Source organism: Quercus suber, unplaced genomic scaffold (genome assembly GCF_002906115.3).
Source record: "Quercus suber isolate HL8 unplaced genomic scaffold, Cork oak 2.0 scaffold_180, whole genome shotgun sequence".
Lineage (NCBI taxonomy): Eukaryota > Viridiplantae > Streptophyta > Magnoliopsida > Fagales > Fagaceae > Quercus > Quercus suber.
This window is the reverse complement of record NW_027069639.1, coordinates 114810-138818: the sequence shown is the minus strand read 5'-3', so window position 1 is coordinate 138818 and position 24009 is coordinate 114810. Positions and strand designations below refer to the sequence as shown.

General features: G+C 32.9%; 2 protein-coding genes and 1 non-coding gene across 3 annotated transcripts; 1 reads left to right on the top strand and 2 right to left on the bottom strand.

Annotated features, from left to right (window-relative positions):
• The first annotated feature begins 7343 nt into the window (after positions 1 to 7343).
• On the top strand, positions 7344 to 9876 carry LOC111997945 (H/ACA ribonucleoprotein complex subunit 2-like protein). Its single transcript, XM_065778349.1, is given in 5 exon segments — positions 7344 to 7367; positions 7797 to 7912; positions 8726 to 8831; positions 9449 to 9464; positions 9467 to 9876. Coding segments are annotated over 5 exon segments (405 nt in total). The 3' UTR covers positions 9610 to 9876.
• A 3474-nt stretch (positions 9877 to 13350) lies between these two features.
• LOC111997946 (inorganic pyrophosphatase TTM1) lies at positions 13351 to 24009 on the bottom strand. The gene is made up of 11 exons (XM_065778334.1): positions 23604 to 24009; positions 22351 to 22465; positions 21774 to 21969; positions 21539 to 21652; positions 21249 to 21422; positions 19846 to 20040; positions 17818 to 17940; positions 17635 to 17747; positions 16274 to 16397; positions 15003 to 15275; positions 13351 to 13970 (listed from the first exon to the last, which is right to left on the bottom strand). The coding sequence occupies exons 1-11, from the start codon at positions 23941 to 23943 to the stop codon at positions 13752 to 13754; spliced, it is 1986 nt and encodes a 661-aa protein (XP_065634406.1). The 5' UTR covers positions 23944 to 24009; the 3' UTR covers positions 13351 to 13751.
• Positions 15535 to 15657, bottom strand: LOC111997950 (small nucleolar RNA snoR80). The gene has a single exon (XR_002881412.1). It is a non-coding gene; the product is annotated as a small nucleolar RNA snoR80 (small nucleolar RNA).

Genomic DNA, 24009 nt, shown 5'->3' with positions numbered 1-24009 from the left:
TGTTGGGCTGGGGGCCTGGGCTGATATGGTCTTGGAGGGAAGGGGGCCTTTAATACCCAATTTACCCTGATTTTTTTTTTTGGGTTGGGCCCTACATTGATTCTATTCACCTTCTTTTTTTTTTTTCTGATGTATCACGAAGACGAAGAAAGGAGAGTAGATTGTGATTGTTATATGTGAAGGAAGATAAACAATTAAAAAAATTAAGAAATTTTGATATTTTAATAAAATATAGTGTAAAATAGATAATCTAATATAGAATGTTTTGAAAAATGAGTATGTAAAATCAAAAGTAAATTCTTATACTAAAATAGATAGAAATTTGTGTACAATCTGATGCGAATACTCTAAGTAAATAAAGATTATTTGACAATTTTTTTCATAATCATTGAGTTGTTAAGTTTTTACTAGTTTTTATATGGGCTCACCATTAATATCATTTTTTTTTACTTACCACTAATAATCTGTCACATTAGTAGAGGCCAAATTTTTTTATCAAAATTTTGTGTCTCTAGACTTCTTTGTAGATAAGTTGTGTTTTACAAGTAATACAAAGTGTAGTAGAACAAAATTTAAAATAATGGGAATTATATTCTTTTCTTTTCTCTTTTTAAAATAATGGGAATTATATCCTTCTCTATCTTTTTTTCCTCTTTTTAAAAGGAAATATGCATACGAGGAATATGTCTGTTATAGTGTTATCATGTTTTTAGTTTTAATGTTTTGGGATTTTTTTATAGCTTTGAGAATATCTTTCTCTTATTTAAAGAGAATATCATGGCTTTACTTTTATACATTAGGACAAGTAATAATTACTTCGGTGAATATGATTCAAAGTGTTGAAAAGAAATGTATTCTTGTTTGAGTAGGAAACAATATTTTAATTAACCTTGTTTCAAATGAAAAGTATCATTACTATAACCGTGTGTATGTTAAAAAATACTTAGTATTCTCCAAAAAAAAAATTGAATTCAAAGACTACGGTCTAGAGTTCAGAAATGCCTCTATGTCATCACTATCGCCTTTACTACGGCCACACCATAACCATTACCACCATCACAATACATTTAACATTTTCAAAGTTGTAGCCACTAACCAAACACTAGAAGATAAATTATTTTTCACTCACACATATAAATATATATATATATGTGTGTGTGTGTGTGTGTGTCTTACAAAATATTTGAGACTTAAAATCAAAACTTTGTCTTTTGAGAGGGTTAAATTCTAAGTTTTCTCTAGTATGATAGTGCAAGCGCACTCAAAGTGTGAGAGTATTAAAGTCTAAGCTTTGTCTAGTGTGTTATTGCAAGGGCACCTTTGAGTGTATTAGAGTTTTTGGTCAATTTATGTTTGAGAATTTTATATATATATATATATATATATATATTAATAGACAAAAGTTCAAAGAGAAAACCCCAATTAAATTTTAATTGGTTTCTCAATTTTGCGCCATGAGTCCCTTTTAATTTTTAATTTTGTGCCAAGTGAATTATTAGATGTAAAAATTGAAAAGTCAAAATCCAATTAGATTTTAAATTGGATTTTAATTGAAGTCCAATTTTCTGTCACGTGTCCATCCAAGTTTTAAAATTTTGTGTCAAATGAATTATTGGGTGCAAAAACTGAAGAGTCTAAAATAATTAAATTCTAAATTATATATATATATAATGAAAAACCATTACATATTTTAAAAATGTATGATTTAAAAAAGTGTAAGCTAATATCAACCAATATCATGTATAATTTGAACATCTTCTCAAAACAAAAATGTATAATTTGAACCATATAATTGTAATTATTTTTAATTATACACATACGTATGCACAGGGACTACACACTAGCATATATATAATTATATATACATAGTTACACATGCACAAATAGTTTATTTGTAGTTGTAATTCTTGTTATTAATAATTTATTTGGGCTAGCATTGCCTATGAGTTTAGGCGTGAAGTTAGCGGAACCATGTTATTGTTTTGTGTGTTAATTATGACGTTGCTATCTTATGGTTTTACGTGTAATTCACAACAACTCTAAGGGCCTATTTGGATGGAGGGGAGGAGGGGAGGGAGTGGAGGGGAGTAGAGTAAAATTAGTTAAAATTAAGCTAATTTTTGGCTAAATTTACTCTACTCTACTCTACTCTACCCTCCTCCTTCCCCCTCAATTCAAACGATAAGTTGTATAACTATGATTCTAGTAATGACTTAGTACAACGTATTATAGACCTATGAATTGGAGTTTGTCTGAATTAATTCTAGATTATGGTATGGTAATGTAGCTGGGAGAGAAAGAAACTTAACTTACAATTGTATAATTTGATAGAAAGATATGATGAACATGAGCTTAGGTTGTAGGGAGGGTAATATTATTATTTTGGGAATTCAATAGTTTAGAGAATAAAGATTTTAATCTTGAATATCTCTATTTGAAAAATTACAACATGTTAGTTAAACTACAAGACTTTTGTTGGTGACTATGAAATTATTGAAAACCTAAGTCATTGATTAATGATAAATTTAATCATTATTCTATCACTCCCCATCATATGTGACTAAAATGCATTCCTTTGATGCTGCCCTTAACATTCTAAGAGCATTCTCATCAGGTGTGTCAAATGCCAAATATTTGGCATTTGACACACCAAACACCAAAAAACTGTTCTCATTAGGTGTTATAAATGCCAAAATATTTCACATGAGTGAACAGCTCTCATTCTTCCTCAAACATTCTTATCAACCCATCTCTTCTTCTTTCACTATTTTTTCTTCTCTCCGTTGTTGCTTTTCTCTCTTCCTCTTAGCCTCGCCGCACCACTTCCTTAACCTGATGCTGATCTCTGTTGCTATGGGTTTTTTTTATTGGCAATGATTTGATGGGTGGGTTCGACAATGGGTGGGTTCAAATGGTGATGAGCAGATTGGTGGTGGTGGTTGTGATGGGTGGATTCAATGGGGGGTGGGTTAGCCTATCGGTGAATTGTGATGTTGATGGGCGAATCGGTGGTGGTGGGTTCTGATGTGCAAATTCGGTGGTGGGAGGGCTAGCCTGTGGATGGGTCGACAGTGGGTGGGTGGTTCGGCGGTGGGTAAGTTGGCGGCAGCAGTGGGTAGGTGTGGGGGATGAGGCTACTTAGATTGTGTTTTTTTTTTTTTGTTCTTGTTTTTTTGTGGTGGTGGTTCTAGTGCGAGACGGCAGTGGGGTGGGATGTGGGGTGTTAATGGGTGGGTGGGTCGACGATGGGTGGGTGTGTGGGATGCGGTTGGGTTGTGTTTTTTGTTGTTGTTTTTTTTTTTTGTGGTGGTGGTTTTGGTGTTCTACTGTGGGGTTCTGGTGTGAGACGGTGGTGGGATGGGATGTGGGGCATTGATGGCGTGTGGCAGCGGGGGTGGGCTATGGGTTGTGGTGGGGTGGTTGGTTTTTTTTTTTTTTGTATTTTTATATATTGTTGGATTTTTTAATGTTATTTTAATATTTGTATACATTATTTTAATGTATAGAATTGAAGAATAGAAGATGTGATAAATGGTGAATTGTAAAATGGTGTGTTAAAATAATAAAGTAGTGTTTTTGATGTGTCAAAATGGTATTTTTATAAAACACCTGATGTGAATGCTCTAACGATGCCTACACGTGCAAGGCTGAAATGAACTAGGTGTATTAGTTTTAATAAAAGACATTAATATTCGTGGCCTCAATCTTAATGACAGTACAAGAGGTAAATTAGGTAGTAAATCTATTTCAAAGGAACATTATTGCGTATCCTAAAACACCTATGGGATATAGATTTGTTATTCACCACGGTAATAAAACTATTAGTATAACAGAAAATAGGGATGATAAATTCTTAGAAAAATAAATTTTATTTAATTAATATTTATATTTTTTTTAGAGAATGAGTTTTAACCTATGTCGTTCGCTCCTGATGATTGCTATTTATTATAAAACCAAGACACCAATTAATTTTTGGTGTAGGTAGGGATTGAACCCTAGATCTTATTCAACCATAAAAAACTTTATCAGTTCAACTAATTGGAACCCACATTAATAATTAATATTTACATATAAAAAGCTCCATATGAATTTGGCTTACATCTAATACTTTTTTACCTGAAATCTCCTTTTGTTCTAATGAGAAACTGTCATATTACCCACTAATTAAATAAAATGTGGAGATTAAGATCCATTACCACTTGCCATTGTTATTTAAAAGACGAAACTACATTATTAATCTTTGAAGTTTACCCTATGTGCGCATTTGGTCCCTCAAGTTTCAAGTAAGCACAATTGGTCCCTCAAGTTTTAAAATTGAGCAATCTAAGTCTTTCTATTAACTTCCATTAGTAGTGTTGCTTATGTGATAAATGAAATAATGACTTGGCATTTTTTAAATGATGTGACATTTCTTTTTAATAAAAAATTACAAAATTTAATTTACACATAAGAAAGAAACTCGACCCATTCCAATTCAAATCTTTATAACCTAGTATAAAAAATCTCTATTTGCAATCTAATTTACAAACCACGAGAGAATGAACAGTTCCAAGGCCTAGCACCAATGACACTGCCGCCCTCTGCTGGAGATGGTGGCCTCCTACTTCACACATCCTTCTCAAACCAACAACCATTGACCAACCTCCATGACTGATTCAGTGCTAGTTTCCTAGAACATGTCCTCTTTAGCATGAGTTTTCATCCTAAGCAGCCTTAAGTCTTTGAATTGAATCAAAAGGCCTACCAACCTGTCCAATCTGCATTGACTCAATCCAAACCATGCAAATCTATTAAGTGAGGCGAGTTGGCTTGGGTGGGTTAAATAGATAATTTAGCGGGTTATGTTGAATAACAGGTTGAAATATCACTAACCCGCCACAAGCCAATCCACTCTTGTGTGTGTGTGTGTGCATTATTTTTATATAATTTGTCATGTTGCAAAATTCTACCTCACATATGCTCCCACTTTATTCTCCCATCTTTTTCTCTTTATCTTTCTTTTTCTTTTTTCTTTTTTTCATTTCTCTTCTGTAATCAACTCTAGCTGCTCTCTAATATTTTGTTATTATTCTTCTCAATGTATGTGTCTAATTTTAGATTATAAAATATTTTAATAAAAAAGAATGCAATATTTGTAATTATTTTTAATAAAAATTACAATTTTTTCTTTCTTTTTTTATTTGAGGGAGAAAACAATTATCCTAATTGAAATAATTTCATTTATTCTCTCTTCAAGAAAAAAAAAATTAAAGTCAATTGATGGCGTATTGGAATTTTCCCGACCCACCATTGGTTAAAAATATTGCCCTCCAACCCACCCAACCCAACTCGTCCTCACCCTTGCTTACAAGTTAGCAAAACACAATAGAGACATAATAAAATAGCTACTATTTACTAGTGCTTAGGATAAGTTTGGTTCAGCTTTTTGAAACTAGGTTTTTTGAAAAAGTGGGGTTTTCAAAAAGTGTGGTATGAAATCAGCTTTTTGAAAAAGCTGAGTGTTTTGTAAAAACTGTTAAAAAGTGTTTTTTTTTTTTTTAAGTTGAGTATTTGGCTAACACTTATAAAAGTGATGATTTGAGTGGTAAATTACCAAAAAATGACAAAATATGTGTGTATATATATATATAAAGGAGTTTATTTCATACTTAGTATCAACTTCTTCTTCTTAATAATAATAATAATAATAATTACTTCATGTTAATAATAAATGACTCTCTTAATAAAAGATTTTGTAAAAAAGTATTTGGCTTTAACATTTCTCTTTTCAAAAAGTGTTATGTCCACAATATTTTCACAATAAATTTTCACAATATTGTAAAGTGGCATTACTCTAATATATTATATTCTTTTAATATATTTATTGGCACCCCCACCCCCACACCCAACCCAACCCAACCCATTTCCCTTTTTTTTTCCTTTCGTTTTTCCTCAGCCACAAGAGCCAACCCTACACATTTTGTAATGCCCTAGCTCAATTCAAGAGTAAAGAAAAAAAAAGAGGGGGGGGGGGTCAGATATTTTAAGGAGCCACATGTGTGACCCCACCTACCCCACTCCCCTCAACCACACATCTCACAAGAATCCTCACTCTCTTTATCACTCTCTCATCTCCTTCCACGGTACCAACTTTGCCATCATTTTCCGGTAAGGATCACTAGAAAACTCCATAGAAAAAAGGTAAGGCTCACTCATCTCTAAATGAGTGATGCATCAGAACTCCTCCTTGTTACTCAACCTTAGCCATGTTGGAAGATTCAGATCGGGTTGATGAGAGTGAGATTGGCAATAGAGGTTTCGGCATATTATAGCAATTATTTTCTGTGCTTGTCTTTTCAGTTTTCAGTGTATTTTGTGGTTAGTGAGATGAGGGTAGTTTGGGTCATTCCTTACATTTCCAACGGTAATATTGATTAAAAGTGCTTTTGTGTTTGCAAAAGCTCGAGAAACCTATCCACACGTTTTGGATGAATTCTTTGCATTTCAAAATGTAGCTTTTTTGAAAAAGCACGTTTTGAAACATTACCAAACGCCTGATTTATTATTTTGGTTTCAAAAAGCACTTTTGGCCGTCTGAAAGCTAAAACAAACGGGCACTTAATAAGCAATAAAAATTAACCATCGTACATGACATAAAAATTTGGCAAAACGCACTTTAATATAATTTTGATCAATTGTCATTTTCACCTAATAATTTTTTTTTTTTTTCATTTTCATCCATTAATTTGATAATGCGGTCACTTTAGTTGTTCTATTCATAATTGATTCCATCAACTCCCTTAAAACGATGTCATTTCACAACTTTAACATTAAAAAATAATGTTAGAAGTTATTCGAAGCACATAGAATGGTGCTCATATTTCTCACATTCGTGGTAAGGTTTATCATGAATGTGAAAGGAGAGAGCACTAGTTTTTTATACTTCAAAAGTACCTAAGAATTTTCCTTATCATTGTTGTTGTTGTTGTTGTTGTTGTTGTTATGCTTCAACATTTAATTTTGTTTTTCTACCTTTTACCTAAAAAAAAAAAAAAAAAACCATTTGATTTTCTTATCTTATTGGATTTTTGAACACGGTTGTATTTTAAACAATGTGAAAATCTTTTTTTGTTGTTTGATTGAAAATTATTATAGGAGATGTGGGTTTTGATTGGATGATTGAAAAGTCTGATGGGAAAATTTTTTATACTTAAAATTATGGAGATGTGGGTTTTGTTTGATTTTTCAGATAATTTTTAGTGTGAAGATGTTGTTCTTATATTTTATTTTCTTTTTAGGAGTGTTTATTGATCTAATTGTTGTGGTTTTGTGTTTATTTCTTTCTTTTTAATTGAAAAGAGTACATGGAAAATGGTATTATAAGCCAGGTGGTTAATTTGTGTTAACCTCGGGTTTGGAAGCGTGAAGATTACTGTTATTAGATTTGTGGAATTTATCTTTGCCCAAATTGTGAACTGAAAAGCCAATTTAAATGTAACATTGTGTTATAGCCCATCTGGTAGATGTTGCAGCAATCCTATGACGGCACTTGACAATCCTTTATCATATGTTCAGATGTTATTGCTTGATTTTCTGCAACTGTATGAGATATATAGTATATTTATAGGGTAGGAATTTGGTGATGAAATTGTGGAATTTTACTAACCCAAAAATAAAAAAAGTTATGGACTTTAAGCCAATGAGCTTTAGCTCAAAAATATCACTTCTTTCTCCTACAAGATTGAAATGCACAAGGTGTATGTAACTTTCCAGTCAATGTGTGTGTTTTTAACTCCACTTTGATTGTTTTTCTTTAGTATGTTGTTTATTGTATTTATTTTGATTTCACATTTTTTCTTCCAGCTGCTGAGCACAAATGCTTGAAGAGAGGAGTAAAGGAGGTGGTTAAAAGTATAAGGCGTGGTCATAAAGGGTCAGTTTTCTGTGAAATTCCTCTTCTTCCTGTCGGCTTTTCAAAATTCAAGTCAATGAAGGGTGCCTAATTTTCTCAAAAAGAAAGTGAAAGAACAGAAATTGTTTGCACTTCATCTCCTTGTGTCTCATAGTCTCATTTTTCGATTGAAAAGGGGTACTGGGGTACTTTAACATAGCTAAATGTCTTTTACCAAGACATTAAATTATTCTAAGGATATAAATAACAAAAGGATGTGGCAAAAGATCAATGTGTGAAGTCAATTAAAGAGTTAGAAACCTCATGCTCCCCTTTACTTATTAGTTATCTCCTTGATATAAATGATTCTTCTTGTTTAGTATCATGCATAATTGCATATGCTTTTTTTGCAGTACTTCTGTTGATAACAGTCCTATTCAAATGTGTGAGAACTGTATCAGTCTTTTATATAGCATGTAAATAAATTTTATAACTTTGTTTTTATGTGATCATAAAACAAGATTGAAAGTGGAAGCTTGGTGAGATCTCTTGAGATATCGGAGATTAATACATGAATTGAATGTAAGTGAGATAGTTGGAATTTGTGCTGATGATAGAGAAATCTTGCAAAGTGCATAAAATGGGTGTAGAGGGTAGGATAAACGAGGTTCTTTTTTGGGTGGGATTGGGAGAGTTATTTCTCTACTTTTCAGATTCTTGCCAAATAAAGCCATCTTGACTGATTTATTTTGCATAGTCAAAAGTTAGCTTGATATGCAAAATTGTTTCCTGGAATTAATTTTTTTGTCAGATGGAAGTTGTAACTGATTGTTTTTTCCCCAATGTTGAGTGCAGATTATGTGTAATAGCTGGGAACATATCACCTATTGATGTGATTACTCATGTTCCAATCTTATGTGAAGAGGCTGACATTCCCTATATATACGTTACCTCAAAAGAAGTAAGTTTGCAGCATTTCCTTTAATTTCTTCTTCTCTATATTTTTCATGGCATTGCATCCTTGTGGTTTTCTTCCTATCTTGAGAAAGGCAAACTCGCCTAAATAATTTGTTCTACTTGTTCCTTCTCTGGCTTTTGGGAAAGTTTTATTTTCTTTTACAGTAGGATTATCATTTATTTCTATTTTCATTCAAAAATATCATTGAAAACTCAAATTTTTACTAGAAGTTGTTGTGACTGAATGGTCCTCTTCTGTTTACAGTGGTGAATCTTGCCATTTGGATCGAATGTTACTACCTTGTTTGTTTTAATTTAGCTTATAGACTAGGCCTTAGGTATGCTCAAAGAAGTTTCCTGAACCAAATCCGGTTAAAAGAAGTTTATCATTAGGAATTCTTGGTCAAATGCTGTGTACCCTTGCTTGGATTTGGTTTTTCTGGTTTTCTTTGAATTGGATATTGTCTCTCATTCTTGTTCCTTCAGATAAAGCACTAAGTCTTATATTTAATTATTTTGATTAGTTCGGTTATTGAGTATATCTTACCATATGAATGTGTAGTGATTTTGTTGATTGTAATTACATTAAGTCATTAACTGTTCTTATTTAATGGTTTTCAGGACCTCGCAAATGCAGGGCCACTAAAAGGCCAACATGCTGTGTTCTCGTGCTAACCAAGCCTACAAAAGGAGAATTAGGTGCAGAGGAACAGGAAAAACTAAATGAAGACTATAAGCAGGTTGCTGCAGAAGTGTCTGAACTTGCATCAACTATTTTCTGAAGTAGAACAAAGCATTTGTACTTTATTTAAGCTGGTAGAATATCTTGCTGTTTCATGTAATCTTTTGAAGTGGGTAGAGGTAGAGCCGTTTTCCTTATGTCCAAGCATTTGGGGTGTCTATTGTGTGTTAAGAGCAAGCAATGTAGGTTCATAGAGCTTAGATCCAACTTTTGAATCACTAAGATAAACACATTGGTGCTAGCTTATTGTCTTGGACACGTACTTTTGAATATGATTCTAGAAAGCTTTATTATGTTCATTTTTTCAGTCCTTTTTGTTATCTTCTCTATTCTGCACAGCCCATGAAGCAGTTTCTTATTTCTAACCTGAAAATCTCAAGTTGCACGAATTTGTTTTTATTATATAATAAATACTTATTGAGACTGATTTCCTTTTCTTTTTATTTGTGACGATTCAATTTTTTTTAATCAAATTAGTTTCAATGTACCATGATTATTCTACATGTATTCTCATCAACTTGATTGTACTAGCAGTTTTGAATGTCTGCACAAACAGGGCTCCGCTTCAATTTCATAATAATCTGCAACTCTTGGTCCCTTGCTTGGAAACAAAACATTTTATAAGTGCTAGTAATATAACTCTAAATATGCCGGAAACAAGCATGCATTCAAGCCAAAAATCTTAGGGTCGTCGATATCTGTTTAGCCATTTTGTTTTGATAATTTGTATATCATGAATCGAGAATAGAATCAATGGACGATGCTTGGCTCTGAAGGATCACAGCAGGATCCTATCTGATATTTGTCAATGCAGGACTCGAAGCCCCCTCCTCAAACAAACGGGCAATTCTTTGGAATTGAAAATTCCTTTTGTATTTCACTATTTCATATGGTGGAGGAGGTGAGAGGAGANAAAAAAACCATTTGATTTTCTTATCTTGCATATCCAAGCATTATTAAAATATAATTGAAATTGTAAAAATATATAAAGAATTTCACTAAAGCTCAAAACTAAGCTTAGCACGTGCGTGGATCCAACACACGTGGGAAGCAATAGGAATACCCTAGTTCATAACATAAATGATAAACCCCAGTTGTTGGTGAAACAAAAACCCTAGTTTCAGTGTCTCCGCTAATACATTACACACCAAGCATAGCCTCAGAGAAAAAAAAAAAAAATGGGAAGCGATAGCGAAGCAGAGAAGACGCAGCAGAAGGAGAAGGAGAGGAAGAAGCTTCTAGCCCTCGCCCCCATTGCCAAACCCCTTGCTGGAAAGAAGCTCTGCAAGCGCACCCTCAAGCTCGTCCGCAGAGGTATATGTCTTTATATATGTAACTCTACTACATACATATATGTTTGTGTGTTTGTGTCATTTGTTTTTGGTTTAGGGTAGTGGGTTGTTTTCCTTTTGTGCTGGTTCCTTTTAGAATTAGTATATATATCGAAACACATATTGGATTTTTGAACACGGTTGTATTTTAAACAATGTGAAAATCTTTTTTTGTTGTTTGATTGAAAATTATTATAGGAGATGTGGGTTTTGATTGGATGATTGAAAAGTCTGATGGGAAAATTTTTTATACTTAAAATTATGGAGATGTGGGTTTTGTTTGATTTTTCAGATAATTTTTAGTGTGAAGATGTTGTTCTTATATTTTATTTTCTTTTTAGGAGTGTTTATTGATCTAATTGTTGTGGTTTTGTGTTTATTTCTTTCTTTTTAATTGAAAAGAGTACATGGAAAATGGTATTATAAGCCAGGTGGTTAATTTGTGTTAACCTCGGGTTTGGAAGCGTGAAGATTACTGTTATTAGATTTGTGGAATTTATCTTTGCCCAAATTGGAATGAAAGACCCATTTTTCATTCTGTATAGGAGGTTATTATGAAGCCTAGAGAGGCGGAAGTGGCAAATCGCTTCTGCCAAGCATCTTAGCTTAGTAGTTTAGCACACGCACACATAAATAGGTTACTTGGCTATAACTTTCGAACTGTGGAGCTATTGACAATCAAATCTCTCCATCAAGGGTTATAAACGTATAATGTAAATGTTCATTGTATACAGAAAATTAAGCAGCTTGGCAAGAAAATTACTTTTGTGATGTCAAACCCTTGAACAAGAAGACACCTAAAGCACCAATTGCCAAAGTTAGATTAAGAGGGACGCCAATGAAATCAACATCAACCAATCTGTTTGTCTAATCTGTTCTTCCATGTTGCCACCTCTCTCCCTAGGACTCATGCAGAGGATTGCTCAGATTTTCTAATTGATGCATGATTTGACATTGTCTAAAACTACCCCATTCCCACGTTCTATGGAAAACACAAAAAATAAAAAATTCCTAAAACTTATCCTTTCATTTATTCATTTCTTCTCCTTTCCAACATTATAGAATGCATAAGAAAAATGCTAATAACATTAGATCCCAAAAACTTTAAACTTATAATATTCATTCAGTTTCTTTTTCATTCTTTCATCTTATTTCCAACCGACACTACTTTCTTTCTTCACTCACTGTTTTATATACTGAATTCTTCTTAATGGCAAGACATTTTCATGTCAAAATTGGTAAGCTTTTGAACAAATTTATATACTACTTTCTCAATTGAATCATATTGTGTATTGTACTTTGTCAACTACATATATTGTGAATTGGTAACTTTATTACCTTCTGTGATGCCGGACTATATAAAGATGTAATAGAAAATTTGGTTGTGAATAAAAAATTATGACACTAAATCCAAAAACAAGAGCCTCATCACTTGTGCTTTGCGTGTGTGATAAGGTTAGTCTATTCTATATATATCTGAAATTTGAAGCGTAGCATTTATTGTTGCTATGCTCATATTGTGCCACTTCATCCACCATGTCATTGGTTACATAATTATTATTTTTCTTATTTATTTTTTATTCCTAAATTTTGTTGACAATATATATATATATATATATTGACTTTACACATTCAACTTTAACGGTTTTAACTTTATGTATAACTTTACATTTACATATTCATAATTTAGATATTTATACCTAAACAATAAAATCAATGAATAATCTAAAGCCACAAACAATATCTATACATATATATCTGTGCTATTATATAATAATGGAAGCTTTGCAATAACTTTTACGCAACTTCTTCTCCCAAAAAAAAAAAAAAAAAGAAGAAATTTTACAAAGCTGATTCTTATTATTTATTTTTGCAATTTTTACTTTGTTTAACCTTTCATCTTCTTCAGCCATTGTATTTTAAGTTCAATTTTTCATCTCTTCCAATTACCATCTTCTTAATTTTTTTTTTTTATTAAGTTTCTTTTATTTTTTATTTTTATCCTTTTGGGTAGGCAAAATTGTAGTTTCTGTAAAGAAAATACTCTTAATAGTTTTATTAGAAGTATTCTATAGTGTCACTTATTTAGATAAAAGCAAAGTTTAGTCAAACAGAAATAATTGGATGGGTGACATATTTTCGCTTTTGTAATTTTATTATTATTATTTTAGGTAGTTTATTTGTATAATATAAAACAAAAAGTAAAAGGCTATATATATTTTTTACATAGTTATCACCGTTGCGTTTGGATAGTTAATGTGCTAAGGTTTCTTTATTGTCTCAGACCTTAAATCTTATTGAGCCGCCTTGACAATATTAACTAATAGCTCTCACCATTACCTTTAAATCAACTCCAACAAAGCAAATGTGAGAGAGAGAGAGAGATTATAAAAGTAAAGTAAGATACTAATCTACTCATTCCGTACTATACAACAACAACAACAAAAAAGTATCAAAGAAGATCGTATTGGCTTTATTATGCCCAAGCAATGCCGAGGATAGGGAAGAGAGTTCACAACCGTATTAGAAAACTAGAGAAGATACAATATTTACAACACTCACCAAGTCACCAGTGATATTTATACAGCCATCAGTAGTACATTTATTCAGCAAGAAAGAAAAAGAAAGAACTTATTTAGAAACTTACAGGTATTCACCCCTTTCTTTTGGGGCAAGATTTTCAACATTTATAATAATACTATAGGACCAACCTATTATAGAACCTAAAAAAATGTGACTTGGCTATAACTTTTCAAACTTAGAACTATTGATGTTCAAATATCTCTCTACCATAATGGGTTCTAATGTCAATGTTCATTGTATACAGAAAATTAAGCACTCGGCAAGAAAATTATTTCTGTGATGTCAAACCCTTGAACAAGAAGACACCTAAACCACCAATTGCCAAAGCTAGAATAAGAGGGGCGCCAATGGAATCAACATCAACCATTCTGTTTGTCTGATCTGATCTTCCATTTCGTGACCTCTCTCCCCAGGACTCATTCAGAAGATTGCTCAGACTGTCTATTTGGTGCATGATTTGACGTTGTGATCGGGCAATAAGAAGTATCTGTTCAGGAAACAGTTCCAATAATCACAAGTGTTCAAGGGAAATTTAAACTGAAGTCATATTTTAGACATGAACAATGACAGAAAATCATCCAAGGAAAGCATTTTTCTGTGACTTGGGGCATGTAGGATTTGATGCAATGGCTGGATCTGACTCTAGAGACACAGGTAGTTAGATAGATGCATAGACAGACAGACAAATATAGACTTAATGCCCATTACTCCTGATTGTCTAAGGATGAAGAGACAACCAAAGAAAAGAAGTTCCCTATATGCTTAAATTCTTGGATAAATAATGGCCGACAACAAAAGTCCTTGTTGAATGTTTGCTAATGTTCTCTATCAATTTCCTTTGGGAAGTGGAGCACGAAAAAACCTCAAATGTGGTACTTAAAAACCTGGGACCGCTTAGGTTATTCGACAGGTGCTATTACATTTTTATGACTTTGTTGTTTGTAAATGAATAGAATGAACCAATAAAGATTTCATTCCAAAATGCTTTCTATTAGTATAACAAATTCAAAGTCATATGTGTTTACTTCCATCCTTCCATGTTAAAAGGAATCTTTTACATGTCATTCTACTGTTTGATTCATGTTCTAATTACTTAACAGAAGAAAAGTCATGTTCTGAGAAAAGTACACATAGAACAGAACATATCAATAATAATTTGACCCAAACAATTGGTTTGTCTACTATTAGCAAAATTGAATCCAATGTCACATATTATATCCATTATCCATAAGAAAAGGAATGCTTTAAAGTCTCATCCTTACCGAGTTATTCACTACCTTGCTTTAAAATTATTATGATATATTCAGTATTCCGTGATTTTCCTTTTCAAACAGAATACTTTATTTTTCTTTATTTTTTTCAGGAAGTTTCTGATTGTAATTTATCTACTGCATTTTAACATTGGGCAGCTAAAATTTCATTAAACAAGAACTTCATAAATACTATATGAAACTATAGTCACATATTCTTTCCTTTTTTTTTTTCCACCAAGTACGGAGACAGATGATATTCACTATACCTCTTCCATTTGTGGGGACTCCCTAGCCAATTGGGAAGAAGATGAAGAATTGGGCAATAATGTGCCAGTCAATGAACCATTCCCCAAGCCAGTCGCAAAAAGAGAAGTGGGTACAGAGCCATTGCAAGCTTCAGCCTGCATAGCCAAGTTTTGTTGACTAGCTGAAACTTTCCTGATGGAGATCTTCGAATTCAGCTCTTCAATACGAGATGTAAACTCATCCATCCTCTCATTCAATGTAGAAATTTGTTCCGAGAGTTGAGTAATAACTCCCTAAAGGAATCGAAAAACAAATTGATGGGTGAAAACTAATGCCACATATAGATGTCATGAAGGCAGCAAAAGAAAGAACCAGGGAAGAAAAAATAAAAGAAATAAAACCATCTGCAAAAAAGAAAAATATATTTTTACCAATCATGTGGGTGGATGGGTTCAAGTTATACCTTGTTTAACTTTAAATAATGTTACACCACCTAATAACTTTTATTGAATAATTTTTTTTTTTTTTGATAAGTTAAAGATTCTATGTAATAAATGTATGAGGTGTTTCCAGGATCATATGGGATGGAAGAACCATTGATCAGAATAGCCACAATTTGATATAGCGCCCGAGCCATTACATCAAGAGGAACTATATTTATCCTCCAGAATTGGTGAATTAAAATTTTAATAAATCACCGTTGGATTACATGTTTTCTATGTGCTTAACATGCGTGCCAAATTTCGTACCAATTAGATGTTATTTACTATTCGATCTCTAAATTCATCTTTTATACATAGTTTCAAAAATACAAAAAATTCAAATTCAAGTATTTGATAGATGACATACTTATTGTTTTTTGATGATCTTGAACTTTGACATGTGTATTGAGGACATAGAGAACATGTAATTCAATGGTGGGATTTCAAAATATGTCCGATAAAGGTTATTATGTGGTGTAATATTACTTAAAGTTATACTAAGTATAATTTGAACCCAACTCATACTCATATATATATATATATATATCCAGCCTTGATTATGGGGGAAGGGAGTGTGGCTTGAACTAGAGAGCTCGTTGGCAATGAAAAATTGATCTAAACTTGTCTGTGCTTCTTTCTCTTTTAGTTTCTTGGTAACCATACAATAGAATGATAAGAATCCACATTTTTCTAGAACTTTCTCAATTCCATTCTCTACAACTACACAGACTGGGAGGTTCTTGCAAAGTGGTTAAAGAAGAGACTGAAATAATAGCATTTGACAACTCTAAAGGCAGAAAAACACTCACTTGGTTTGCAAGGGTTGCAGGTGATTCTGGAGTTCTCCCATCAAACCTTCTATTGTTGATAGCAAGTTTTGTCAGCTTGGGCAGGTTCTTGTCCCGTTGACTTGTGAACGAATGTGATAAACTTCTGCTCAACACGTAACATATTATCATGAGGCATAGTTGCAAACTCGTGAACTATACCAAGAATTGACTTTATTTAATTATTTTTTGTATCATGTATAGTAAGATATATAGGCACCTTGAAAATTAATAAAATATTATAATTTATATATATAATACATATATATAAAGAAATTAAAGCATTCATGCTGCCTTTAACTCTTATTATTTTTAGTATATCTTAAATTCTTTTTTGTAGCTTCAGATTTTGCTTCATTTACCATTTTTTTTCTCTTGTCAAATTTGATAATTCATAAAAAGCAAATCTCGAATTTTTTTTTTCTTCAGTTTTTATGATTCTTTGTACAATATACAAACACTCTCAGAACTAATGTTAGACGGTGTCTAATTTAAACAATGATAACATCATAATACTAATTAGAATAATAGCATTTCACAATTTATAATTTTTTACCCTTTTTATTTTATTAATTATATTTTTCATTATTTTCCTATTTATCTTTCATTACATATAATAACATATATGACACGCTCGTGTATGAAATTACTTATTGTATACTTCTCAATCATTATAAATTGTAAAATTAAATGTTTAGTAATTTTAAAAGTACTTTATACAATTAACAATGAACATTATAATACCTTAATCGTGATAATTTAATCTGAATTTATTTTTCCAACAGAAACAATTAATTAATTTTTATATAAAAAAGAAGCAGACAAAAACATAAAGGTGATATCAAGCATGTTGAGTGTATTGGGTGATACACTACGTATCGATATTATGTATTGGACCATAAGATACGTACATTGTATTGTGCAGTACACTAATACTTATGGACACTTATGAGATATGTATCAAAATGATAAAAAATGTGATACATGTATCATAAAATATTAACAACTATGGTGAGAGGAGACCTCACCAGTCCCTGTTCTTCATGAATGAATTAGTTATGAAAACTTTCCCAACAATAAAATGAGAAATATATAAATAGAGCAATTTGGGGGAATGTGAGCTTCTAAAAGCATGATCACTTGTAATTAACCAGTTGGTTGCAACCACTAGAACCACTGGCTGTTCTGTAACAAATCACTAATCACACGGATGATCAATACCGACACAGATGTCTTCTTTGTGTGATTTCTTTCCCTACTTCAGTAATTTTTTGATTAAATGTTTTAACATCTCCCATTTCATATTGCAGATCTATAAAATTTTTGCTAGAACTAGAGAATACCGGTTGAGATACTTCATTCTTCTATCTGCAGAGGCTCGAGAAAGGGCTTCTTTAGGGCTTGAAACCAAATCATCTTCTATACTGAGCTTTGACTTCAAATCATCTGGCAATGCCTATAAACTGACCAGTTCAACACCATGCACAAGTCAAGTATATATGCACACACAGCTAAGAGAGTCGTACCATGACATCATTAACAAGCTTCTCCAGCTGAATTTGTTCTATGTAAGTGCGAGGAACGTATGAACCATCCAAACCCAGTTGCTCTGCAACATATTTAACATATGAACGATCTTTTCCCTGCACCTTTATACAAAGAAAAGGCAGAAAATTATTGCTAAGCTTAAATTCACCTAATAAGCTATTAGCAACAATTCATGCATAAAATTCTACAGCTGAGCACAAATATATCCAATCCTGCATATTACTAATTCAATGGGCTTCAACTGTCCAACTGTTATGCCAAGGATATTCAATATTTCCCCTCAAAGTAGTTCCGAACAATAACAACAACCAAGTCTTTGTCCCAAAATTTTTGAGTCAGTTATGGATTCTCAATAGACTAATTTGGGTTGGTCACATGCATTCTTTTCCACATTCTATTCTATCCAAAATCATAATCTTTGTTACCTCTTTCAGTGATATATTTTTTTACTACTTCTACTAATCTTATTTTAGGTGTATATATATATATATATTAATCTTTTTTGTTCCCTTGGCTTGAATCAATTCACTCTTCCACACTAATGCACTAATCTATCTCCTCTCCAAATGACCAAACCATTTTAAGTGACTTTCACTCATTTTTCCATCTACAAGGATCACTTCTATCTCAAGCAAATTTTCTTAATCAAGTCCTTTATTTCCTTCTATTTCCAATAATCCATCTTAACATTCTCATTTCAGCTACATTTATTTTATAAACATGTTACTTCTTAACATCCCAACATTCAGTACCACAAAACATAGCTGGTCTTATAACAGTCCAATAAAATTTTGGGTGAATGCACTTACACCCCCTGAACTTTGGGGTAGTTGCACTTATACTCCCTATTCTTTTATTTTAGCCAATTTAGTACATAAACTTTGATACTATAGCGGTAAGACTCTTGATGGGCTTCTCCATTCATCCATATTGCTTTTTTTATGATTTACATCCTCTTCAATCTCTCCATCCTTATGAATTATTGATCCAAGACATCGAAAACCCTTGCTCTTTAGTATCTCTTGACCATCAAGGCTTACAATGGCATCATTTTTTTTTTTTACTTTAACTAAACTTACATTCCATATACTCAATTTTAGTCCTACTTAGCTGATAGCTTTTTAGATTCTAAAGTATTTCTCCAAATTTCTAAATTTCATTAGCTCCACGTCTAATTTCTTCCACCAAAACTATTTCATATGCAAAAAAACATATACCAAGAGACTTCATCTTGAATCGATTTTGTGATCTCATCCATCACTAATGCATAGAGATGTTAATGCTAATCATTAATGCAAACCTATAATAGGAACCTCAGTTGTGATGCCTTGTTCTCACACTATTTACAATTTTGTAGTACATATCCTTAATCAACTTAACATACTTAAGAGGAACTTCTTTCTGTTCTAAAACCCGCCACATAACCTCTCTAAGTACCCTATCATACACTTCCAAGTCAATCAAAACCATATGAAGATCTTTATGAGCTTATTTATAATTTTTCATTAGACATTTAAGTTAGAAAATAGCTTCCATGGTAGATTTCCCTAGCATAAAACCAAACTGCATCTTTGATATTGTTGTTTCATGTCTTATCCTATGTTCAATCACTCTCTCCAAAAGTTTTAAGTATGACGCATAAACTTAATTTCAAGATAATTTTTACAATTTTGAATATCTCCCAGTTCTTGTAATTTGCATGTGTGTGAATATGAGGCAGCATGAGAGAGAGAGAGAGAGAGAGAGAGCTACTATGGACAGTTGTACAACATAGCTGTCAAACACAAGGACTTGACTTGGAACTCATATAGGTTAAGTGCAAGTCAGCCGTTGTCATAGTAAAGTCATGCAATAATTTTACTATCATAAACATTTCAACCAGACTAATCATTGCATGATTAACAGGTACCAAGAAAAGAACCTAACACAACACTAATAAGGAGTGGAATTACTATAATGGACTCAAAATCAATTCAAACAAACAAATGTAGTAATTGGCAGAATACCTGAACATATTTGCGATTAAGTTGTTCCAACCAATCCATTTTCACGTACACCCTATCATTGCAGAAGACATGGCTGCTCCGTTTCAGAATGGCTGCAATTGTATACCCCAAGGCCATGAGCCCTCCAAGAAGGCGCACACTGACTTCAAATGTGATTCTAGGTGATATTATAAATGGACTATCTGTAACCCATTCCTGGAAACAACAAGCAGAAATGGTGAGAACACTTAACTTTCCTACATTTTACAATCTTCACAGGTCTCTCAGAAAAACTCAAATTCTGAAGTTAGAACATATCAGAAAGCCCAGTCGGCCACTCAAGAACACAATCACTTTATGAAATTAGTTTTGCTCATGTTCAATACTTTATAGATTCTTAAAGTTCAATACAATCATATGGTGTCATGAATGAAATTTCGACACGTAATACAAAAGTGCCCAGGATCTAGCTCCCAAAATGCAATGTTAAACTTTTTCATCTTGATTTCCTGCTTCAGTTTTTTTGGCGTACTTCCTTCCACAAATAGGTCCAAAAGCTTTATAGAATTTCTTATCAAAAGGTGATGATTGTTTGCTATTGCAAAATATCAAACAATCCAAAATATAAGAACATTTCTTAAACACCAGTATACAAATATTTTCAGTGGAAATGGAGAAATATGAATACCAAGGTATAATTACAGAAAAAAAACTGCTTAATTTTTAAGTAGACTGGCTTTGTAGTAAGCAGGGAAAATCAGAAGGCCATTAGGTATGATATATGGTATATGCTACAACTTTCATGGCTCTATAATGAGTGAATCTACTTTCTCAATGAGGAGAAGGTGAAGTGATGCATAGCCACTGAAGCCAGGTGCAGTCTTTTATACAAGAGGTGAAGGGCATTGCAGCCTTTTGTAACAGTCCGTCAGTTGACTACCACATAACTAACAGCTAGGATGGAAGAAAAATAAAACCAAATAGTAGGTAAACAAATAGTTAAGTAAGGCGTAGCATCCAAGATAATACAGTTAAAGGCCATATAAGGTCTGAAGTGTCACAAATTTCATACGTGTACCTAAATTCAAGCCTGTCCAGAAGATTCTTTTTTCCTGATCAGGGGTGGAAGAAAATATAAAGTAGCCCTAGAAGTCTGATAGAGACCCATTGTTAATGTACTGATACAAAAGGTGAGGGCCAAATGTACAACAGGTGACTAATGGTCAGAAGGGACAAAACAGTAAAAACGTAAAAGTAGGAAGTTGACTAATGGACAGGAGGTATGAATCAGTAGAAATGTAAAAAACAAAAAAAATAAATAAAACTAATTAAGGTGTAGAATCTAATACAATGCATTCAAAAGGTATGATTTAGCTAAAACTTAAATCAAACCCTTATATGTATATCTTTTACAATTGCCCTACCTCAAACATGAGATTGTACTTGCCATCCCTGTTCCTCATCCTCAGATATGACTGACACGCTTCAGTATCTTCACCTGGTGGTAGAAGATATATGTCATATGTTTCCTCTGTAGTTTCCTTATATTCTCCAGAAATAGCAGCCTTTATTTGATCCACTGTCACATCCCTTGTTGACTACAATAATAGAAAGCCCTCAGTGCAATAGTTAGATGAAGTAAACAAATTCATGAGGCACTTCTAACAAATAAACTATAAAAACTGCAGGTTGAATGAGTAAACTAAAGATTCACCTTTAGTATATAAGTGGGGTTCTGAAATCCAGTGAAAGGATTAAACTTATTGATGATTCTTATATGAGCTGTTTGGAGATCTGGCTCAATAAAAGCCTTGTACATTGGATATACCTGTATAAGAACACATTTATAAGAATTAATATAGATGCTTCAAATGCTCAATATCTAGTTACTGAGGCAACTCAGTCAAAGTCCTTGAGTAAAATTAATAGCATGCGGTCAGTGAAAAAACCGTTTCAGAGATTTGATGAATTATTTCTTCAGGCTCTTGGCCAGCACGCTGAATGTCCCGTAAAACCCGTTTGACAAGGTCAAAATGAACTCCACCTGTGACAGAGACGCGAAGATCTAGCAAAGGCCTCAATTTTTCACTTAAGGCATAGATGCCTTCAATAATTGTAATGCGGGAGCTGGGGACTTCAACTGTCCTATAAGAAGTATCAGCATGACTAAGCAATGAGAACTAAGATGTAGATGTTGGACTCAGTTTAAATTATAAAGGCACATGAGCTAGAGAGAGAGAGAGAGAGATGATGATGATGAGCAAAGAAAATTATATGAGCTCATGCATGAATGGTGAAATAAGTAGAACTCTAAATAACACATCAACACAAAAGATTTTCTTAAATGGAAAGCTTTTCTGGTCATGCATCATAATCAACTAGGAAACAGTGAAGTTAATTTAAGTTTTTATTTCCTTTTTTTTTTTTTTTCCTAAATCATATTTCCCTCTCCATGCAGGCAGTTCTGAAGATGCACAATTCCTAGACAAGAGTTTTTATGATAAAGAGACTGGAGAAATACAAAACCTGTAACCAATGCGAGAACTAGTCTTGAAATCATATATAGGGACCTGAGTAGGTTTCCCTGCTTTTAAATCATGTATGTTCTCGAGCAAGGTGTCATAATCCGTCAAGCGTGGGTCTGTAACAAAACATGATAACCATTAGAGCCCCTATCATGCATTCTTTTCTCATCTTGAATCATCAAATTTAATGATAAGCAGTTAAGAAGCTCTGGAGAAAGACCAAGAGGAGAAAAAAAATACACACAAACAGACACACACACATTTAGGAGAACTAAAATAAAGGAAAGTGACTGACATTTCCACAAAGTTAAACAACAGGTGATAGGCATATGATCAAAATTATCCTTCCCATAGTCTGCAACATATTTCACTGAAAGTATTTAAGATAACTTCAACTGGAATTTAATCTTAATGTGTTGCTGAAATAATGAAAGAATAGAATAAAATCAATTTACCGTACAATTGGCACGCATGAAGGTAAGTCATAACCACAGATCCAGGTAAAGGAAGTTAACCAGTCAGTTTTAGCGTTTTACCATCATGAACTGTGGGTAAAACTCAAACTAGAGATATGCTCCTTCAAATCCAGGAGTATACAACCTATTTATATTAGTGATATCTCAGCCACTCAGTATAGTGGGATGGACAAAAAGATGGTAGGAGCAAGAGTGATGAAAATGGATTCTAAATCAATCATGCAAATTTTGTATTGGCAAATAACAATCTGAATAGTCTGTAAGCTTGGGGATATCCTTAAAATTTTTAATTTATTTGTTGTACACCCATATTCTTTGAATCTATGAAGTCCTAACAGTCAACTTCACCAATAATTAGAGGGTTCCTCAACCAGATGTAAAAAAAGTAAGCATGTCATTTATTTTCACCCACTCTATGGGAATATGGTAGAATAAAAATGCAATTGCTTGAGAGGCAACAGTAATTAATGCCTATAAGTACTTTCAAGAGAATTGTCAATAAGAAATCCATAGATATCAATAAAGGGTCTTGTCAATGGGTGCCCTTAGGGCATTTGTTAATGGACCATTTTAGTAAAGTTTTGATACTATTTCATGGGAAATTTAGAAAGCTGTCAAAAAAATCAGTTGTTTTTTTTCTTTTCCCATAAAAAGTTTCTAAAAATATTTCCTAAACTAATGCCCTTAGGGCATCCGTCAACTTTTCCTATCAATAATTGCTGGTCACTTCAACGTACAAAAATCATGGGGAGAAAAAACAGAAGAAATTCAACTTTACCATCAAAGTTCCCATCAATAATTCGACTAGAGTCATTGTAGTTGTCCATTGTTATGACAGCAATGCTGGGCATAAAGTTGAGCACCTTCTCAGTGAACACAGTCTTCCCAGCTCCAGAAGGACCTGCAACTCCTACTAATATTATCCCATCATTCTTTTGAGCCAGCAACTGGCATGCACGAATTACAATGAAGAAACCTTTCTCAAATGATAGTTGATCTTGGATTGGGATGATTTCATAGCGGTCAGAGTCCTTTCTTTTAACCAGTTGGACCTGATCCCGCAAGAGACCCGAACGTCGCCGAGGTGAAACAGCACCAGAAGAAGGATCTAGAGCCATCTAAAATCTAAACATATATTTTCCAAGCTGCAAAAAGAGAGAAAAAGAAGAAGTATATAAAATAAA